This window comes from Nuphar pumila, chromosome 6 (assembly GCF_984573655.1).
Source record: "Nuphar pumila chromosome 6, dmNupPumi1.hap1.1, whole genome shotgun sequence".
In the NCBI taxonomy this organism is placed as follows: Eukaryota; Viridiplantae; Streptophyta; class Magnoliopsida; order Nymphaeales; family Nymphaeaceae; genus Nuphar; species Nuphar pumila.
The window spans coordinates 101,276,840-101,293,770 of record NC_143254.1 but is presented as its reverse complement, the minus strand read 5'-3'; the positions used below and the strand labels follow the sequence as shown (position 1 = coordinate 101,293,770).

General features: G+C 36.9%; 1 protein-coding gene across 1 annotated transcript; it reads left to right on the top strand.

The window, feature by feature from the left end:
- Window positions 1-12,689: 12,689 nt before the first annotated feature.
- Window positions 12,690-13,523, top strand: LOC149835423 (uncharacterized). The gene has a single exon (XM_090009581.1). The coding sequence runs from the start codon at window positions 12,690-12,692 to the stop codon at window positions 13,521-13,523; it is 834 nt and encodes a 277-aa protein (XP_089865707.1).
- Window positions 13,524-16,931: the final 3,408 nt, after the last annotated feature.

The window sequence follows — 16,931 nt, the reverse complement described above, 5'->3', positions numbered from 1 at the left end:
CAACCAAATCTGAAAGTTATCCGAATGGGTGCATCCGATTCTGATTCGAATACCATTTCAGAACATGCTTTAAGAATCCATATCTGGAAATATAGTGTCGGTTCGGGTTGGAAGACTTCCAACCCGAACCGATCCATCTGCAGCCCTAAATGAGAAAAGCTAGTGGACTTGACCATGGTATCTGGGAAATGATGTGACAAATTGCCCGGGATGGAGCAAAAAAGGTGGACGTGGATCCAATGAACCAAGCACGTCTTCAGCACCAGATTCTCTTACCAAATTGAGAGGCAATTGCAGCTGTGGAGGTGCTCCCTCAAGAAAGTAGCATCTGATGCTTTGTAGTTTGACATCAAACAAGCAATTGGGACATCTTCACCACATGGATTTGGCCCTTGCAAGGATCTTTTTGGGGTTTTTTCTCTTTTTTTTTTATGACGAGGAACCCTCATCAAGAACCAGGTCACTTAATGGGACCGCCTCTTGTGAGGTAAACCCGTGGTGCCAACAATACACTAGTCTTACAGAGCCCACCAGTTAAAGGCACCCGCACACTCAGACAAAGGGGTCAGCATCTTCTCTCCAAGCCCGCTGCTACTCGGGCAATCTGGGTGGGTGTACTTTAATGCCAAAGACCGTTAGAATATTCACAAAAGTAATGTCTAGGGATGGCAGTGGGGCAGGGCGGGGAGTGGGACAAGGTCTCCACCCCCGCCCCGCCTCAAGATTTTATCCTCCACCCCCGCCCCGCCTCCCTGGCGGGGATGGATTTTATCCTCCACCCCCGCCTTCATCTCCATTTCATGTCCTTCATCCCCGGTTCAAACGGGGATGAGGCGAGGCGGGGCGGGGCAGGGATATTGCAAAGAAAAGTGGTTGGGGTGGGGTTGGGGTGGGGATCGTGGCGGGGACAGGGCGGGGCGGGGAAAAGTGCACATCCATCCCCGCCTCCACCGCCGGACGGGGATGGATTTTAACCTTTGTCCCCGCCTCCATCCCCGTTTCATACCCTTCATCCCTGGTCCAAACGGTGCGAGGCGGGGGCCCGCTTTCCCCCGGTCCACTGCCATCCCTAGTAATGTCAAAGTGACATGTCTTATATATTATATAAGTCAGACTCCGTCCACAACGGATAAAATATATATTTTTATGTCTTTTACTTTGAAAATTTGTTAACTTTGGGTTGGACCTGAGTCTGGTATAAAATGTTATAAACCATACTCTCATCCATATTCTAATTGGGCCACCTCATCTTGGGTCGGACCAGGGTCTCACATGAAATTAATTTAATAAACTATACCCATCTCCATATGCATCAGACCTGATGGGTCTGACTTGGATTGTTAATCGGACCGCTTCTTTTGTTACCAAACCCTGATTCTATCAGACTTGTCACAGGTCGATATCAATCATACCCAGCCTATTGACACCCTTACAAGCTCAGGATCCATGCTAGCTTTTTTGGTTTTCGCAGTGGAAAAGAACGGGTCGCCTTAATGAGAAGCTTATGGATATATAATTTGGATATTCCGATTAAAATTGTTTGCTACCTACACTGCATATTCATTCACTTATTGTTTTAATGTTTATTGATCCATAAAAGTTGTCCATGTCAATGGATTGCTTGAGGAATTACATGGAAATTTTCACCGTGCTTTGATTGTTCACTTTACGTTCTCTTCTCTGCACAACTAGTTATTTGGCTGAATGCATGTGAATACAAATAGGCTGGAAACTTTAAATTTCTTGCACAGATGCTTTTGGGAGACTTTATCTTGATATGCCAGCTAAGAGATAACCCTTGTGTTTCGAACACGAGAATGTTGGACATTTCATATTGGGTTCAACTCTAAGTGTGACCTAGTTTGACATAAGATACTAATGAAGGCTTTAGTGGAGAATTAGTGGGAAGGGGGTTATGAGAATACGAAGGGTTCACATTACATATTGAGGCATGATTGTTTGATGAGTGCAACCAAGGTGTCCTCTTTTTTCATTGGGTTCAGTGTCCTACTTACTATTTACTTCACAGCTTGGGCTCATCGTGGACGTCGATAGGCTGAGGAGAACGTCGTGTACTTGCGCCAATGCTCGTCTCATCCATGGTGTCTACCGGTATGTGTTTTGTTTTTATATTTTGGTTATAGTTTCTTTGAACGCCAACATTTGGGTTATGGGCCCACAGTTTGCATTCCACTGCGCGTATGGGTGCGTTGGCGTTCATGTGACGCTCACTAAAACTTTTGTCGGTGTTGCTCTCCCCCGCATGGAGCTCTCCAAGTTGCCACAGGTTGGCTGCCAGTGGTGGCCGCAGGAGCCGGCCAGCTACTGTGGCTATGTATAACCACAGTCAGCATAGCCAGCTATTCAGTTGGCTGCCGTCACCAGTGGTTGGCTACATACATCGGTGGTCGACCATCACTTTTTAACGCCACTGAAATGAGGGCAAAAGTTTTAACGCCAGTTGTATGTGGCTTTCAATTTATGAGAAAATCGAAAGGTCATCGAGCCTTATTCAGTGTTGAGACCCGGGTCGGATCAGGTATACCGATTCGGTGGCAGGCCTGATCCAAACCCATTTTTGGTGGATAGGGTATGCTTTGCATCACGAGTCAAGCCCAGTCCATGAACCAGATCCATTAAGGAACCAGGTGGATTGGGTCAGGACCTGATCCATTGGTCGAAACTGGACCCGGACCCATATGAGATATCAGGTCTAGGTCAAACCTGATCCAGGATTCGGATTTGATCCAGATCTTTTATGGATCGGGTTCGGGTCTTGACCGGACAGGTTCTTGGATCCAACTCTTATCCTATTTGGATCGGGTCCAGACATGAATCAGGTTATGGATTTGGATCCATACTTGATCCTATTTGGACTGGATTAGGATCTAGGGTAGGTCTGGATTGTGAGATCCAACTCGAGACCTGATATTAAATGGGTCTGGATCCAGACTAGAACTGGACCAGAGGGATCTGACCAAAAATCCATTAGAATTAGATCTAGATCAAGATTGAATCGGATCAGGTCTGAATAAGGTTCATGTACTAATTAAACCTATTTAAAACCAAACCAGTTATGTGACTGATACGGGGTGTTCCAGGATTAGTTCAGAACCATTTTTTGATTGGTTTCTATTGGTTTTGCACTGGTTTCTGAATATAGAAACCATGTTTTCATAAATATATGAAGGAACAAGGAATTTTTCATTCGATTTTAGGGGTTTACGAGCTATTGTATATGTTTCAAACTGATTCGACTCTTCAAAAGTTGGTTCTGGGTTGTTTCAGATCGGTTCAAAGCATTTTTTTTTTGTTCCAGCTTGAGGATCCTGGGTTTTACTCATAAGAGCATATTTTTATTACTTTTCATGCTTTATACATGTTTATTGTTAAGAAAGCATGACTTATGCATGTCAAATACATGCATTCTACGTTATTTAAATTAAGTATGAATTATGACTAAATTCATGACATTTATGATGTGTTTTCATCAAAATACATTTGTGTATATAAGTTGAAGCATGAATTTATATTTTTTAATGATATAATACATGTTTTGTCATGAATATACATGCATTATTATGTGTGCATAAACATGTTTCATAATACAAATATGTTTGCAGTAAAAGATTTTGATTAATTAACTCGTATAATCACCAAATTGATATGAGTTGTATTGATTAATGATTCTTTAGACCGTGTTAAGATTCAACATTATGATTGTGTGTGATTTTATGAAATAATGATTATACCCAAAGGTAGGTCATTGTGCTTCAAATTCACATAGGATGTAATAATAGATATGTATATCAGCCTATGAAACATGTTTGTACTCAAAGATACAATATTGAATTATCTTTGGTTACATGATCGACTAGTTTCACTAATTGAAGTCAATTCCTTGTGAATTGAGGAGACGAAGCAACTATGAGTATTATCGTTTCTACCAAAGTGAAATGATAATAACCTAATTATGGTTGTCTCAGAAGAGGTAAATATTAAAAGGTCACAGTTTTTATCTTTTCAACATGAGTCTTGTTTTTGAGCAATTATAAGGTATTTTCTTTTCGTTCTTTGTTATATTAGGTTCTTTTATTATTGACAGTTCTAGTAACATCCCCATGTTAAACGGATCCAATTTCTTAGATTGAAAAGAAATAATATTATTCAATCTGGGTTACATAGACCTAGATTTGACTCTTAGGATTGACGAATCTCCTACTCTTATAGAGCAGAGTACAACTGAACAAAAGGCTACCTTTAAGAAGCGAGAGCGCTCGAATGAACTTAACCTGTTGCTTTTGCAATCTCAGGTGGCTAAGAACATTCGAGGCGCCATCCTTCACTGCAGGACAATGAAGGAATTCCTGAGATCCATTGAGGCTCAGTTCGCCAGTTTTAATAAGGCTAGGGTCAGTACACTAATGTTCAAATTGATGTCTATGAAATATTTTAGTGAGAGTCACATCCGACAACACATCTTGAAAATAAGAAATATTGCATCTCAGCTGAATGACATGAAGTTTGTCATTTTAGACTCCATTTTGGTCCATCTGATTTTAACCTAGTTGCCTAGTGAATATGAATCCTTTGAGATCTCCTACAACACACATAATGATGAATGGTTTTTTAATGACCTCTTGACCAAGTGTGTTTAAGAGGAAGAAAGACTAAAGGGTGAGAGGGTGTCGAGTATATATATGGCATCTCATTAGGAAAAACATAGGTCAGGGGCAAATTAGAAAACTTCTTTCAAGAAGAAAACATTTGGAAAGAGTTCAAACTCTTAGTTGAAAGCTAAATCCCAAGCAGGAGGTTCTTTTATAAAGTGTTTATTCTGCAAGAAAAAGAGACATAAGAAGGTGAACTGCTAGAAGTATAAGAAATGACTTGAGAATAAAGGTAATAAGTCATTTTTTTCTCATGAGTGTAATTTAATCCATGTTCCATTGCATAGTTGGTGGATTGATTTTGGTGTCATGGTGCATATTGTCAACTCTTTGCAGGCATTTCTAAACAAAAGTGAACCAACTGAGTATAAAAAAAGTATTTTCTCAGGAAATATGATATGTTTGCATGTCAAGAACATTGAGACTCGTAGAGTTATGTTGGAGTCAGGATTCATTTTGGATTTGGTTGATACATTTTATGTTCCAACCTATAGTTAGAACCTTATTTCGATTTTAAAACTTGATAAGTTTGATTTTGTTTTTAAATTTGAAAACTTCAAGCTTATTATTGTTAAAAATTATATTTATGTAGGTTTTGTATATATATATATACATATATATATATACATATATATATATATATACATATATATATATAATGATTTATATCATTTGAAAACCAAATTCTAAATTTAGGAATCTCACTCTGTTGATAACACAATGATTGACCATAAAAGTAGCCTAAAGGATGATCAATCATATTTGATTTGGCATTAAAGGTTAGGGCTCATCTTGAAAGAGAGTCCAAAGACTTATGAAAGAAGGAATTTGTGGATCTCTTGATTTCACAGATACAGAATCATATGTTGACTGCATAAAGGTTAAACAATCTAATACATATAAGAAAGATGTCAAATACAATAATAGAAAATGGGAGATCGTGCATATAGATGTTTGCAGACAAATTTTTCTATGTTATATGAGATATTTTGTCACCTTTATAGACGATTACTCAAGGTATATATATCTATACTTATTATTTAAAAAATTTAAAGTCTTTTAAGTTTTTAAGGACTTTAAGAAAAAAATAGAGAAACAAATCAGTGAAGCTACTAAAGTGATTAGATCTGATAAAGGTGGTCAATATTATGGTTGTTTCATTGAGATAAGACAAAAAGAATGGCCATTAATGTGGTTTCTAAAAGAGAAAGATATTGTACCTCAATATACCATGCATGGTAGTGCTTACTAGAATGGTGTAGCTGAAAGAAAAAACCGTACACTTAAAGAAATTGTTCGAGCAATGTTGAATCACTCAAACCTTCTCTTGACCTTGTAGGATGAAGCTCTTAGGACAACAATGCATATTTTGAATAAGGTTTCTACAAAAGTTGTCCAAAAGAGTCTTTACGAGCTATGGACTGGTAGAAAATCTTCTTTGTCATATATGCGCATATGAGGATATCCAACTGAAGCTAAATTGTATAACCCATATATAAAATCCTTTGATCCTACGACAACTAGTAAATTTTTTATTGGTTATCCAAAAAGATCAAAGGGCTTTATATTTTATTATACATCTTATACACCACAGATAGTAAAAACAGATAAAGTAAGATTTCTTGAAAATAGTTCTATTGGGATAGATGCATCTCAAATATTCGAATTTGAGGATTTGCAGGACTCAGGTTACATACATGCGAAGAAAAAAAACTCAGTTTTTTCTATCATTATCCCTTTGGATAATGTCATAGAAAATTTGGTCAATGAACATCAATTCCAAATAGAACAAGTTGTTGATGAGGATATACAACAACAACAAAATGCAAAGGTTCTTTTTGAACCACCTGTAGCACCTATATGGAGGTCTACGAGGATAAAAAATATGCTATCCATCCAGACTATATGGTGTATTTACAAGAGCCCAATGATTTCATAGATAATGATGATGATCCATTCACCTTTGTAGAAGTCATTGAAAGTAAAAGATCAACACATTAGATAAATGCCATGAAAGAAGAGCTTGACTCTATGGTAAAGAATCAAATGTGAGATCTGGTACCTCGACGTGATGGAATATGACTTGTTGATTATAAATGGGTCGTTAAGACCAAGACAGACTCTAAAGGGCAAGTAGAGTGTGATAATGCATAAAATGCATTATAAAATATATATATTATGCATATCATTATCCATATTTTTAGAGTTAAAACTCATGTTTATGTTGATTCGAGTCTTAAGAGAATACGTTTCAAATTTTGTTCAATTCAGAGTTAAATTGACAAAGTTATGAACTTTTTAGTGTAAGAGTGTAAATTTCGGTGAGATCCAGATCCAGACTCATATTAGGAAAACATTTTTGGATCTTGGATCAGGGTTGGAGCATACTAAACCAACCTTAGGCCCATTTATATTTTCTAAAAAGGGCACCCAACATTTTTTAAGAATTTTGGAGTGTTTTTGAAGAAACTTTTTCATAAGAGTCTTTCTGAAATTCTTAAAAAATTTAGACAAAAGGGGGGATGCCCCCCTCATTTCAGTTTTTGTCCAGAGTTTCTGAGCAACCTCCACAGTACCAACCATCTTCATCTTCTACCTTCCACCTACATTTCATCACACCGTGCAATTTTTTGGGTGTTGCCACCGAGGAGATTTCCGGGCATCACCATCTTCTTCCTCTCCATTTCTTTTTGTAAGTTTTTTTTTTGTGTCAAGTGTATTCTCAAAATTTGATTTTTGTGTGCAGCAGCAAGGCATCCATTAAAGAAACTTACTCTTCGCACCAAGGAGCTTTCTGGGTGCTATCCGGTCGAGGAGCTTTCCGGGCCTTCACGCGAGCCAAGGAATTTTTTGAGCTAGCACTTTGTTTCCGTCTACCATCCTTCGAACCTCCGTCACCATTCTGCCATCGTACTGCCAGAGGTTGCTTTCATCAATAGAGGTTAGATCACACTGTGGGAGGCCTTCGAGCTTGGATCGAATGATGATCGTTCAGTAAGATCTCATTCCTCTTCTTTTTATTTTGTTTTATTTTGATTTTTAGTTAGCCATTTTTTATCTTCCAATCACTTTGCATTCTGCATTTTTTTACAACATTTAGAAAAGTAAAAATCATGTTTTTCACGTATTAAGATCAAGTCTAGAATATTTTTAGGGGTCGAGTTATGTATTTTCATTTTTTTATTTATTGTGAAAATCGGCTAGAGCTGATCTAGTCATTTTTGAGATTTTAACATAAATTTTTCTTCTTCTGATTTTTGTTGTTGTTGATTACATTGATTTAACAGTCTATTTGTAATTCTCTAGGGGCAAGTTTAGTTGTGATTTAGAGTAATTAGAAACTAGATTTTACATTGTCACATTGTTGTTTAGTCAAAAAGTCATTTTTTCTTAGCTTTTGTAAAAATCATTTTTCAATGGATGTCGTCTTCTCCAAGGAAGAGGACAACCATTGTTGGACCAACAAGGTCCTAGGTGTTTTTAGGTAAGTAGTATTGTGTTTAGAAAGTTTAATGTTTAGTCTAGATTCATTGAATAGTGGTTAGTCAGTAGTTGTCTTAATTAGAATTCCCAATTCATTATTTGTAGTTATTCACGATTTTGTTTGTAGCCCAGTCTTACCCCTACATGTCATTTAAATATTCTGTAGGTTAGCATGGAGTTGGTATAGTTAGCTTAGTGTAACTTTATAATTTTTTAATTTTAAATGAAAGGCATTTCAAGATTTTTCAAAGATTAGGCATTTTTTGGCCAATTGTGTCGGTTTCTTAAATTTTTGAAGTAAAAAAGGAAAGTGTTGAGTCTCGTGGAAGACGCTAACCTTGGAGGATCTTCTAAATATCTAATTAAGTAAGGTGATTCAAAAATTGAATCACCTCCTTAATGGTTGATTTGTATTTCCATAAAGAACAAAAGGAGATCAACTCTCTGTTTGAATTTTCTAGCCATAACGTGTGGGCCCAATTAAGCTGACGTTTTTGGCTCTCAAAGGTAAGTGAATATCTTAAGTAAGGATTAAATGGGGCCCACTTATATCTCAGCCAGCCTATATGCATTAATGCCCTTTCATTTTTCATTTAGCATATTATAGTTAAGTGCATATTTTATTAAGTATTCAGTTAAGTTGACTTAATTTTTTTTTTGTGTAGTGCATATCATCTAAATAAATATACTTGCATATTAACTAAACTAAGTAGGTATTCGTAGTCAATGATTTCTGTCATTTTGTGATTTACTTACATTTCAAGTAACTCCCACATAGGGAACGACTCACCTTAGGTTATGAGGGTATTAAGTTAGGGTTGCTTATTTAGGTAAGTCATGTATGTCATGCTGAACATTTTACACATTATTTTTTAGTATTAAATAGTCAGCTAACGTTGAATTGCATTCACATTAGTTATTAGCTATCTTAGTTTAGAGTTATTCAATTAATCTCATTGCTTACTTATTTGCTTACCAAAGTTAAGTTAAGTTAGTTTTATCCAAGTAGTTTAGCTTTGCTTTAGATTTAATTTTTGTTTTAGTTTAATTAAAGTCAGTTTGCTGTAATTTAGCATAGGGTAGGACTAATATAGTTGTTATTCCATGTGCTTAAATTCAATAGTGCATAAATTGAATGATTTTTAAATTGTTTTTGAATTGAACTTAAAAACCAAAATTTGTAGTCTGTTGCACTCGTTATTTTATATGAAAATTTTTAGAGTTTTTCTGGAAAATCATTTCTATTCTATTCATTAATGAGGCCTCTGTCTACAAACCAAAATTCAACTCATTTAAATGTTTTTCAAAAGCCGGTTTTTCAAAAGTTTGAATTTTGGGACAGGCATATTTCCAGATTTTTACCGATCTTAAAACACTTATATCTGGAGCTTCCGGATGAATTTTTAAAATCTGTAAAAATGGTCAGATTTCTGTATGTGTGAGGAATCTAACAAAATAAATTTCATGATTTTTTATTCTATGTTGACCTCTCAAACTGCCTATTTTTTAAAACCTATTAGAAAGTGATTCATGCACTGTAGCGAGGGCAAAACATACATTTCACTAGTTTATTAGTTTGCTGTAATTTTTCATATTTTGCTGCATAATAGTTAGTGTAATTTCAGAATCTAGTATAGTCAGTTATAGCATAAATTAGTAGTTTAATTAGAATTCACAATTTAGTTGTATTAATTATTTTGAGAATTATAATTAGTTATATTTTTGAATTAATTGCAGTTATTTCCATTACAGACTTTTTATTTTATGTTGTTTTAGGTTGACAAGCATCCTGCAGGTTAAAGGTTATTCACGTCAAGCATGAAACAACTATAGTGGTGAAATAACAAGAATGCCCTTGTGACATGGAGAAAGCTTGAGCAACCGAATTTAGAATTTACTGTAGTTAATTTTTATTTTGTGACTTAATTTATAATTGTTTTATTTCATTGTAGACATTTGATATATTAATAAATTAAAACTTTTAGAAATAATATTGAATATCATCTTGTTCCTTGTGGATTCGACCCGTACTCGCCACGAAAGTGGAAAGTCAGTTTTTATATTTGGTTATTGATTTTCCAAAGTTTTTATTAAAAAATATATTTTAAAAATACCATTGCAAAAGTACAACCAAATTTTGGTGCCGTTGTCGGGGAACAGTGATTGATATTCATTATTTTTAGTATTTCAGTTTATTAATATTCATTTATTGTTCTTTTCTTTTTAGTTAGTAGGATTAGTAAGTAAACATAAATTTTCACTTAGTTATTACATATAGGATTCATGTACTGTTTTTCTAGTATTTCAGTTTATTAATATTCATTTATTGTTCTTTTCTTTTTAGTTAGTAGGATTAGTAAGTAAACATAGGTTTTCACTTAGTTATTACATATAGGATTCATGTATTGTTTTTCTAGGATTCACTGAATTGCATGCTTAAAGAAGAGAATAGACAGGTGGGTTTTAGAGAACATAGTTTGTGTTTTCCTTATTCTGTGCTAATTTTGTAAATTAGAGTAGATTTTGTTATTTAAATTTTTTAGAGTAGTTAAATATTTCTGACATTGCTTAGATTAGTCTTATTGTTATTTACTTCATGTTTTTTGTGATTTTACTGCGTGTTAGTATAGTTTAGATAGGCTAGAATAGTTAGACTTAGTTTATCCATACACTGAGCTGACTCGGTGTATGCAGGGGCAGAGAACTTTAGGATCTCCTCTTCACCCATTTGATTCAGAACCAGAAAGTATCTTGAGAAGATCTAGAAGTCTGAATCGAATGGCGAAGTAGATGGAGCAGCGGATTGAAAACCGTCTTTTGAGAGATTTATTTATCCCTAACTAGTACACACAGGAATATGTCATTAAGAGATCTGAGATAGGAGCGTCTCAATATGAGATCAAGTCTAGTATTATTCAAATGCTACCTTCATTTTATGGCCTTGCTCATGAGGACCCATATAGGCATCTCGATGAGTTTCTTGAGATATGTTCAACTGTCTGAATCAATAACTTTGAAGACGATGCTATGAAGCTAACACTCTTTCCCTTCTTTCTGAAAGACAAGGCAAAACATTGGTTCAAGACCTTGAACCCAGGGCAAATCGAGACATGGATTCAATTGCAGCAGGAATTCCTTAGGAAATATTTTCCCATTGGTCGCACGAACCAGTTTAGGCGAGCAATTACTAGCTTTTTGGAGATGGATGGTGAGCAATTCCATGAGACATGGGAACATATAAAGAACCTGCTTAGGAAATGCCCACATCATCCGGTACCTAGGTGGCAGATAGTGCAGAGTTTTTATGATGGTCTGTCTGAGAGGAACAAACAAATGATAGATTCATCCTGTGGTAAAACTTTTATGTTGAATAGCGAAGATGGAGCATGGGGGTTGTTTGAGACATTAGTTGAGAACTCCTTACACCACATGACCTCGTCTTTAACATCTTGTTCGGAGAAGATTACTCCGAGTGGATCCAAGAAGGGTGGGCTACTAAAGGTAGGAGCTACTGATGTGATTCAGAGTAAGGTTGATATGCTTGCGCATAAGTTGGACCAACTTTTAGCCGGACCATCCTATCAGTAGACAATGTGTACCCTGTGCTCCAGTCAAGCACATCATGTCACTGAGTGCCTTTCGTCAGCTCAGTATCCTAAATTTATCTAAGAGCAAGTTTAGGTCGCTCAGAGATTCGCCAGACCCATACATAATCCATTTTCATCTACATATAATATGGGGTGGCGAAATCATCTAAATTTCTCATGAAAGAACCCACAGATCCCAGTCCCTCCCACTCAGCATATTAGGCCCAACATTCCCATGCAGACATACCAAAGGCCTAGTTACTCTCAGTCATCCTCTACTTATCTTTCAGTTATACCTCAGGAACTTTCACAACAGTCATCTTTCGAGGATAGACTTCTTCAAGCATTCCAGGAGGTGAAAATCTCTAATCAAAATGCCTTTAAGAAGTACAATCAAGTGTTGAATACCCATACATAGTCTATTGTGAAACTCGAGACACAAATGTGTCAATTAGCAGAAGCGTTGAGTAGGAGATCCGATGGTAGCTTGCCCAACCAACCTGTCATGAATTCTAAGGACAAGAAGCACAATTCTAGAGTCTTGTACATGACTGATACACCACAGCAACAAGCCAAAGCAGTTATGACCCAGAGGAGCGAACGTGAGTATCATGTCGAGCTGAGACAGAGGACAGATAAACCAGATACACCAATTACATCTACTTCAGCTCAGTCATCATCCCCTAATGAGGATAAGGATTCCTCGATGTATATTTCCAAACCACCCTATCTGAAGGCTTTAGAATCTTCTGCAGGCATAAGAAAGTAGAAAATCAAGGTGCAGGACATGCTTGAGATCTTTAAGCATGTACAAATCAACCTACCCTTGCTAGATGTCATTCAGTAGATGCTGGCGTATGCCAAATTTCTCAAGAAACTATGTACACAAAAGAGAAAATCAAGAAGAAAAGTTCCTACCAAGGTCCTCCTGACCGAGCAGGTGAGTTCGATGCTTCAGCATCAGACTCCACCAAAGCTCAAGGACCCTGGTGCCCCGATTATTTCCTGTGTCATAGGAAATATCCAGATAGTGCATGCATTATTAGATCTTGGGGCAAGTGTAAACATCTTGCATGGATATTTCTATGATTCTTTCAGGCTTGGAGAAATGAAACTGACCTCTATGATACTTCAACTAGCAGACTATTCTATCAAGGTGCCAAGAGGTATCTTTGAGGATATGCTAGTGAAAGTGAAGGATTTTTATTTCCTGATCGATTTCATTATCCTAGATATGGATGGTGTGGATAGCCGACGCCAGACTCCGATCATTCTGGGTAGACCGTTATTGGCGACTGCCAATGCATGTATCAATTGTAAAACAGGAGTCATGGACCTGTCATTTGGCAATAGAAAAGTCAAATTGAATATTTTCAATGCTGCCATAGGTCCAACGGAAGATGAGGCATGCTTCCAGATAGACATTGTACATGAGATAGTGGAGGCACAACTTGAGTTGTACATGACATGTGATCCATTAGAATTGTACTATATAGTAGAGGATAGTCAGGATAGTGATTGGTTAGATGTAGCTTTTATTCAGTCAGGTGCCCATCCTTGGAGAGAGTATGTTGAGCCTCTCCCATCACTTGATGAGACTTCAACCCAATCTTTGATTGAGTCTCCTCCAGAGATTGAGTTGAAGCCCCTTCTGAACTCACTCAAGTATGCATATTTGGGAGACAAGAAGACACTGCATGTGACCATCTCGTCACAACTCACTAAGGAACAAGAGATTAGATTGATTGAGGTCTTGAGAGAGCATAAGGCAACAATCAACTGAGCTGTAGCAGATCTGAGAGGGATAGATCCTTCCTTCTGCATGCACTGAATTCATTGTGATAAGGATTTCAAGCCAGTGCGAGACATGCAGAGAAGACCAAATCCTAAAGAAGTGGTGAAAAAGGAGGTGGTCAAGTGGTTAGACGTTAGAATAATCTGCCCTATTTCAGATAGTGAGTGGGTCAGTCCAGTTCAGGTGGTTCCCAAGAAATATGGACTCATTGTTATGGAGAATGAGAAAGAGGAGAGTATTCCTATGAGGACCACCACAGGGTGACGAGTATGTATAGACTATAGGAAGTTGAATGATGCAACATGGAAGGACCACTTTCTGTTGCCATTCATCGATCAGATTTTGGAGAGACTCGCTGAACAGAGCTACTACTATTTCTTAGACGAATATTCTAGATATATTCAGGTAGCTGTCCATCCTGGTGATCAGGAGAAAACCACATTTACCTGTCCATATGTTACCTTTGCATTCAGATGTATGCCGTTTGGGCTATATAATGCCTCGACCACATTTCAGCGATGCATGATGGCTATTTTCTCTGACATGGTGGATGATGTCATGGAGATATTCATGAATGATTTTTCAGTGTACGGTTCTTCATTTGAAGATTGCCTCCATAAATTGACGAGAGTGCTCAAGAGATGTATGAAGACCAATCTGATGCTTAGTTGGGAAAAGAGTCAGTGTGGTATAAGGCTAGGCTCGTTACAAAGGGTTTCACACAGATGGAGAGTATTGGTTATAATGAGACTTTTTTCTCCTCTCTCAGCTAAAGAATCATTGAGAATAATCATGTCCCTCGTAGCTCATTTTGATTTAGAGCTATATCAAATGGATATGAAAATTGTTTTCCTAAATAAGGATCTGGAAGAGGAGGTATATGCAACAACCTCTTGGTTTCAGTGTAGATGACTCGAATCATTTAGTTTGCAAATTGAAGAAGTCAATTTATGGACTTAAACAAGCCTTCTGCAAATGGTATAAAAAGTTCAATTAGGTAATTCTGAACTTTGGATTCACTAAAAACATTGTTGATCAATGCATATACCTTAAGGCTAGTGGGAGTAAGTTCATAATTTTGGTTTTATATATTGATAATATTCTTCTTGCAACTAATGATTTGAACATACTACATGAGACAAAAGATTTTATTTCCTCTCATTTTGACACAAAGGACATGGGTAAGACTGCATATGTCTTTAGAAATGAGATCTGTCGTAATAGAACTAAGAGTGTTCTTGGCCTCTCTTAGAAATCCTATATCCCAAAGGTTCTTAAAAGATATAAGATAAAGAATTGTTCTCTTCGATCGACACCCATAGTGAAAGGAGATAAATTGAGCCTAAAGGTCTATCCTCAATATGATAATGAAAATGCTTAGATGACAATTGTTCCATATGCTTCGGCGGTTGGAAGTTTACAGTACACGCAGACCTATACACAACTAAATATCACAATTATGGTGAGAATGATTGGTAGATACCAGTTAAATCCAGGCACTATGCACTAAAAGGTAGTAAAGAAGGTCATGCACTATTTGTAAGGAACAAAACACTATACGTTGACCTATAAAAAGGTTGACTACCTAGAGGTCATTGGATACTCTCATGCGGATTTGAGAGGATGTCTCGATAGTAGAAAGTTCACTACTGGATACATTTTCCTATTGACAGGTGGTGCCATCTCATGGAGAAGTAAAAAATATTTTACAACTGCTACTTATACCATGGAGGCAGAATTCATTGCTCTATATGAGTCTTCATCTTAGGCAATTTGGATAAGAAACTTTATTATGGGTCTTGGAATTATAAACTTTATTGAGAGACCACTAAAGATCTTTTGTGATAATGAAGATGTAGTATCCTTCTCGAATAACAATAAGAGCTCAACATCGTGTCGACACATAGAGTTAAAGTACTTTGTTGCTAAAGAAAGGACTGAGAATCATCTGGTGTGTATTGATACAATAGGTACAAAGAAAATGACTCTAAATTCTCTTACTAAAGGGTTAGCATCGAGATTATATTCTTAACATGTAAAAGGAATGAGTTTGTTTGATTTCTTCTGATGTATGACAATACATTATAGTTATATATGATCACATTTGTGAAACTAAATTGATTCTCTATGGCTTTATGTATTGTTGATTCTATATAAAGGATCTCTCATTTAAGTAGAGAGAATAATAGAATAACAATATTAAAGGACCAATAGAATGAGTTAGAAACCAACATATTCATACAAGTAATCTTAACATGCTAAAATATTAAAAATGAATTATATTGTAGTGCATGAAAATACGACATTTCATAAAGAGGTGTTTATCTTCATTACTCATATGGTTCATTCTTGTGATACTAGATAGCATGTGAATCCACATTAAAAAAAATTAAGTCGAGATAACAGTATGAACCTTGATTTTGTGCCTTTTCGTGTCAATGGGTCAAGTGGGAGAATGTTGGACATTTCAGATTGGGTCCAACCCTAAGTGTAACCCGGTTGGACACATGACACTAATTAAGGCTTTAGTGGAGAATTAGTGGGGAGGGGGTTACGTGAATGTAAAGGGTTTACATTCAATATGGCATGTGAAGGATTCACATACATGAATACCATGTATGTAACCTCACACTCTCCCCCACTATAAATTGAGGCATGGTTGCTTGATGAGTGCAACCAAAGTGTTTTCTTTTATCATTGGGTTCAGGGTCTGTTCACCATTGACTTGATGGCCTGGGCTCATTGTGGGTGCCAATAGAGAATGTCGTGCACCTGCACCAATGCTTGTCTCATCCACGGTGTCAACTAGTACATATGTTTTGTTTTTACATTCTGATTATGAAAGTGAAACCCATACATCCAAGACTCAAACTCTCTCTCGCTCTCTCTCATGAGGAAGGAACCCTCATCGAGAACCAGGTCACTTAGGGCTAGTTTGTATGTCACGGAAAATGGGAGTTTTTTGCAGAAATGCATAGGTTCCCTTGTCATTTTCGCGTGCCCCACAATGCAACACAGACATGGGAAAGCAGCTCCCATTTTACATGCTAGACCCCCCTTTCCGAGGATTCAATTCCCGTGGGGGGTGGTCCGATTCATTTTCCATGGAAGAAGATGCCTGACAAGCCTGCCTCCCTGCTAGGTAAAACTCTCTTAACTTGAGACTCCAACTATCTCATTTGACTCCAACTTGAGAAAATAATTTGAAAACTCTCTCATTATCATCAATTGTCAGATTTGTAGAAAAAGGATTGCCCACCCATTGACAACCCTTGTCTTGTTGAGAAGCTAGGTATCTTCTTTGCTATGACTGCTTACCAAGCCTCTCTTTTTTTCTTTTCTTTTGATAAGCAAGCTGGTTGTGGCTATGATAGTGAGAACTAACCATCCAGCTAT

Bases quoted from the DNA above. Each gene is read 5' to 3' on its own strand.
- LOC149835423 (XM_090009581.1), top strand. From the start codon at position 12,690: ATGCTTCAGCATCAGACTCCACCAAAGCTCAAGGACCCTGGTGCCCCG.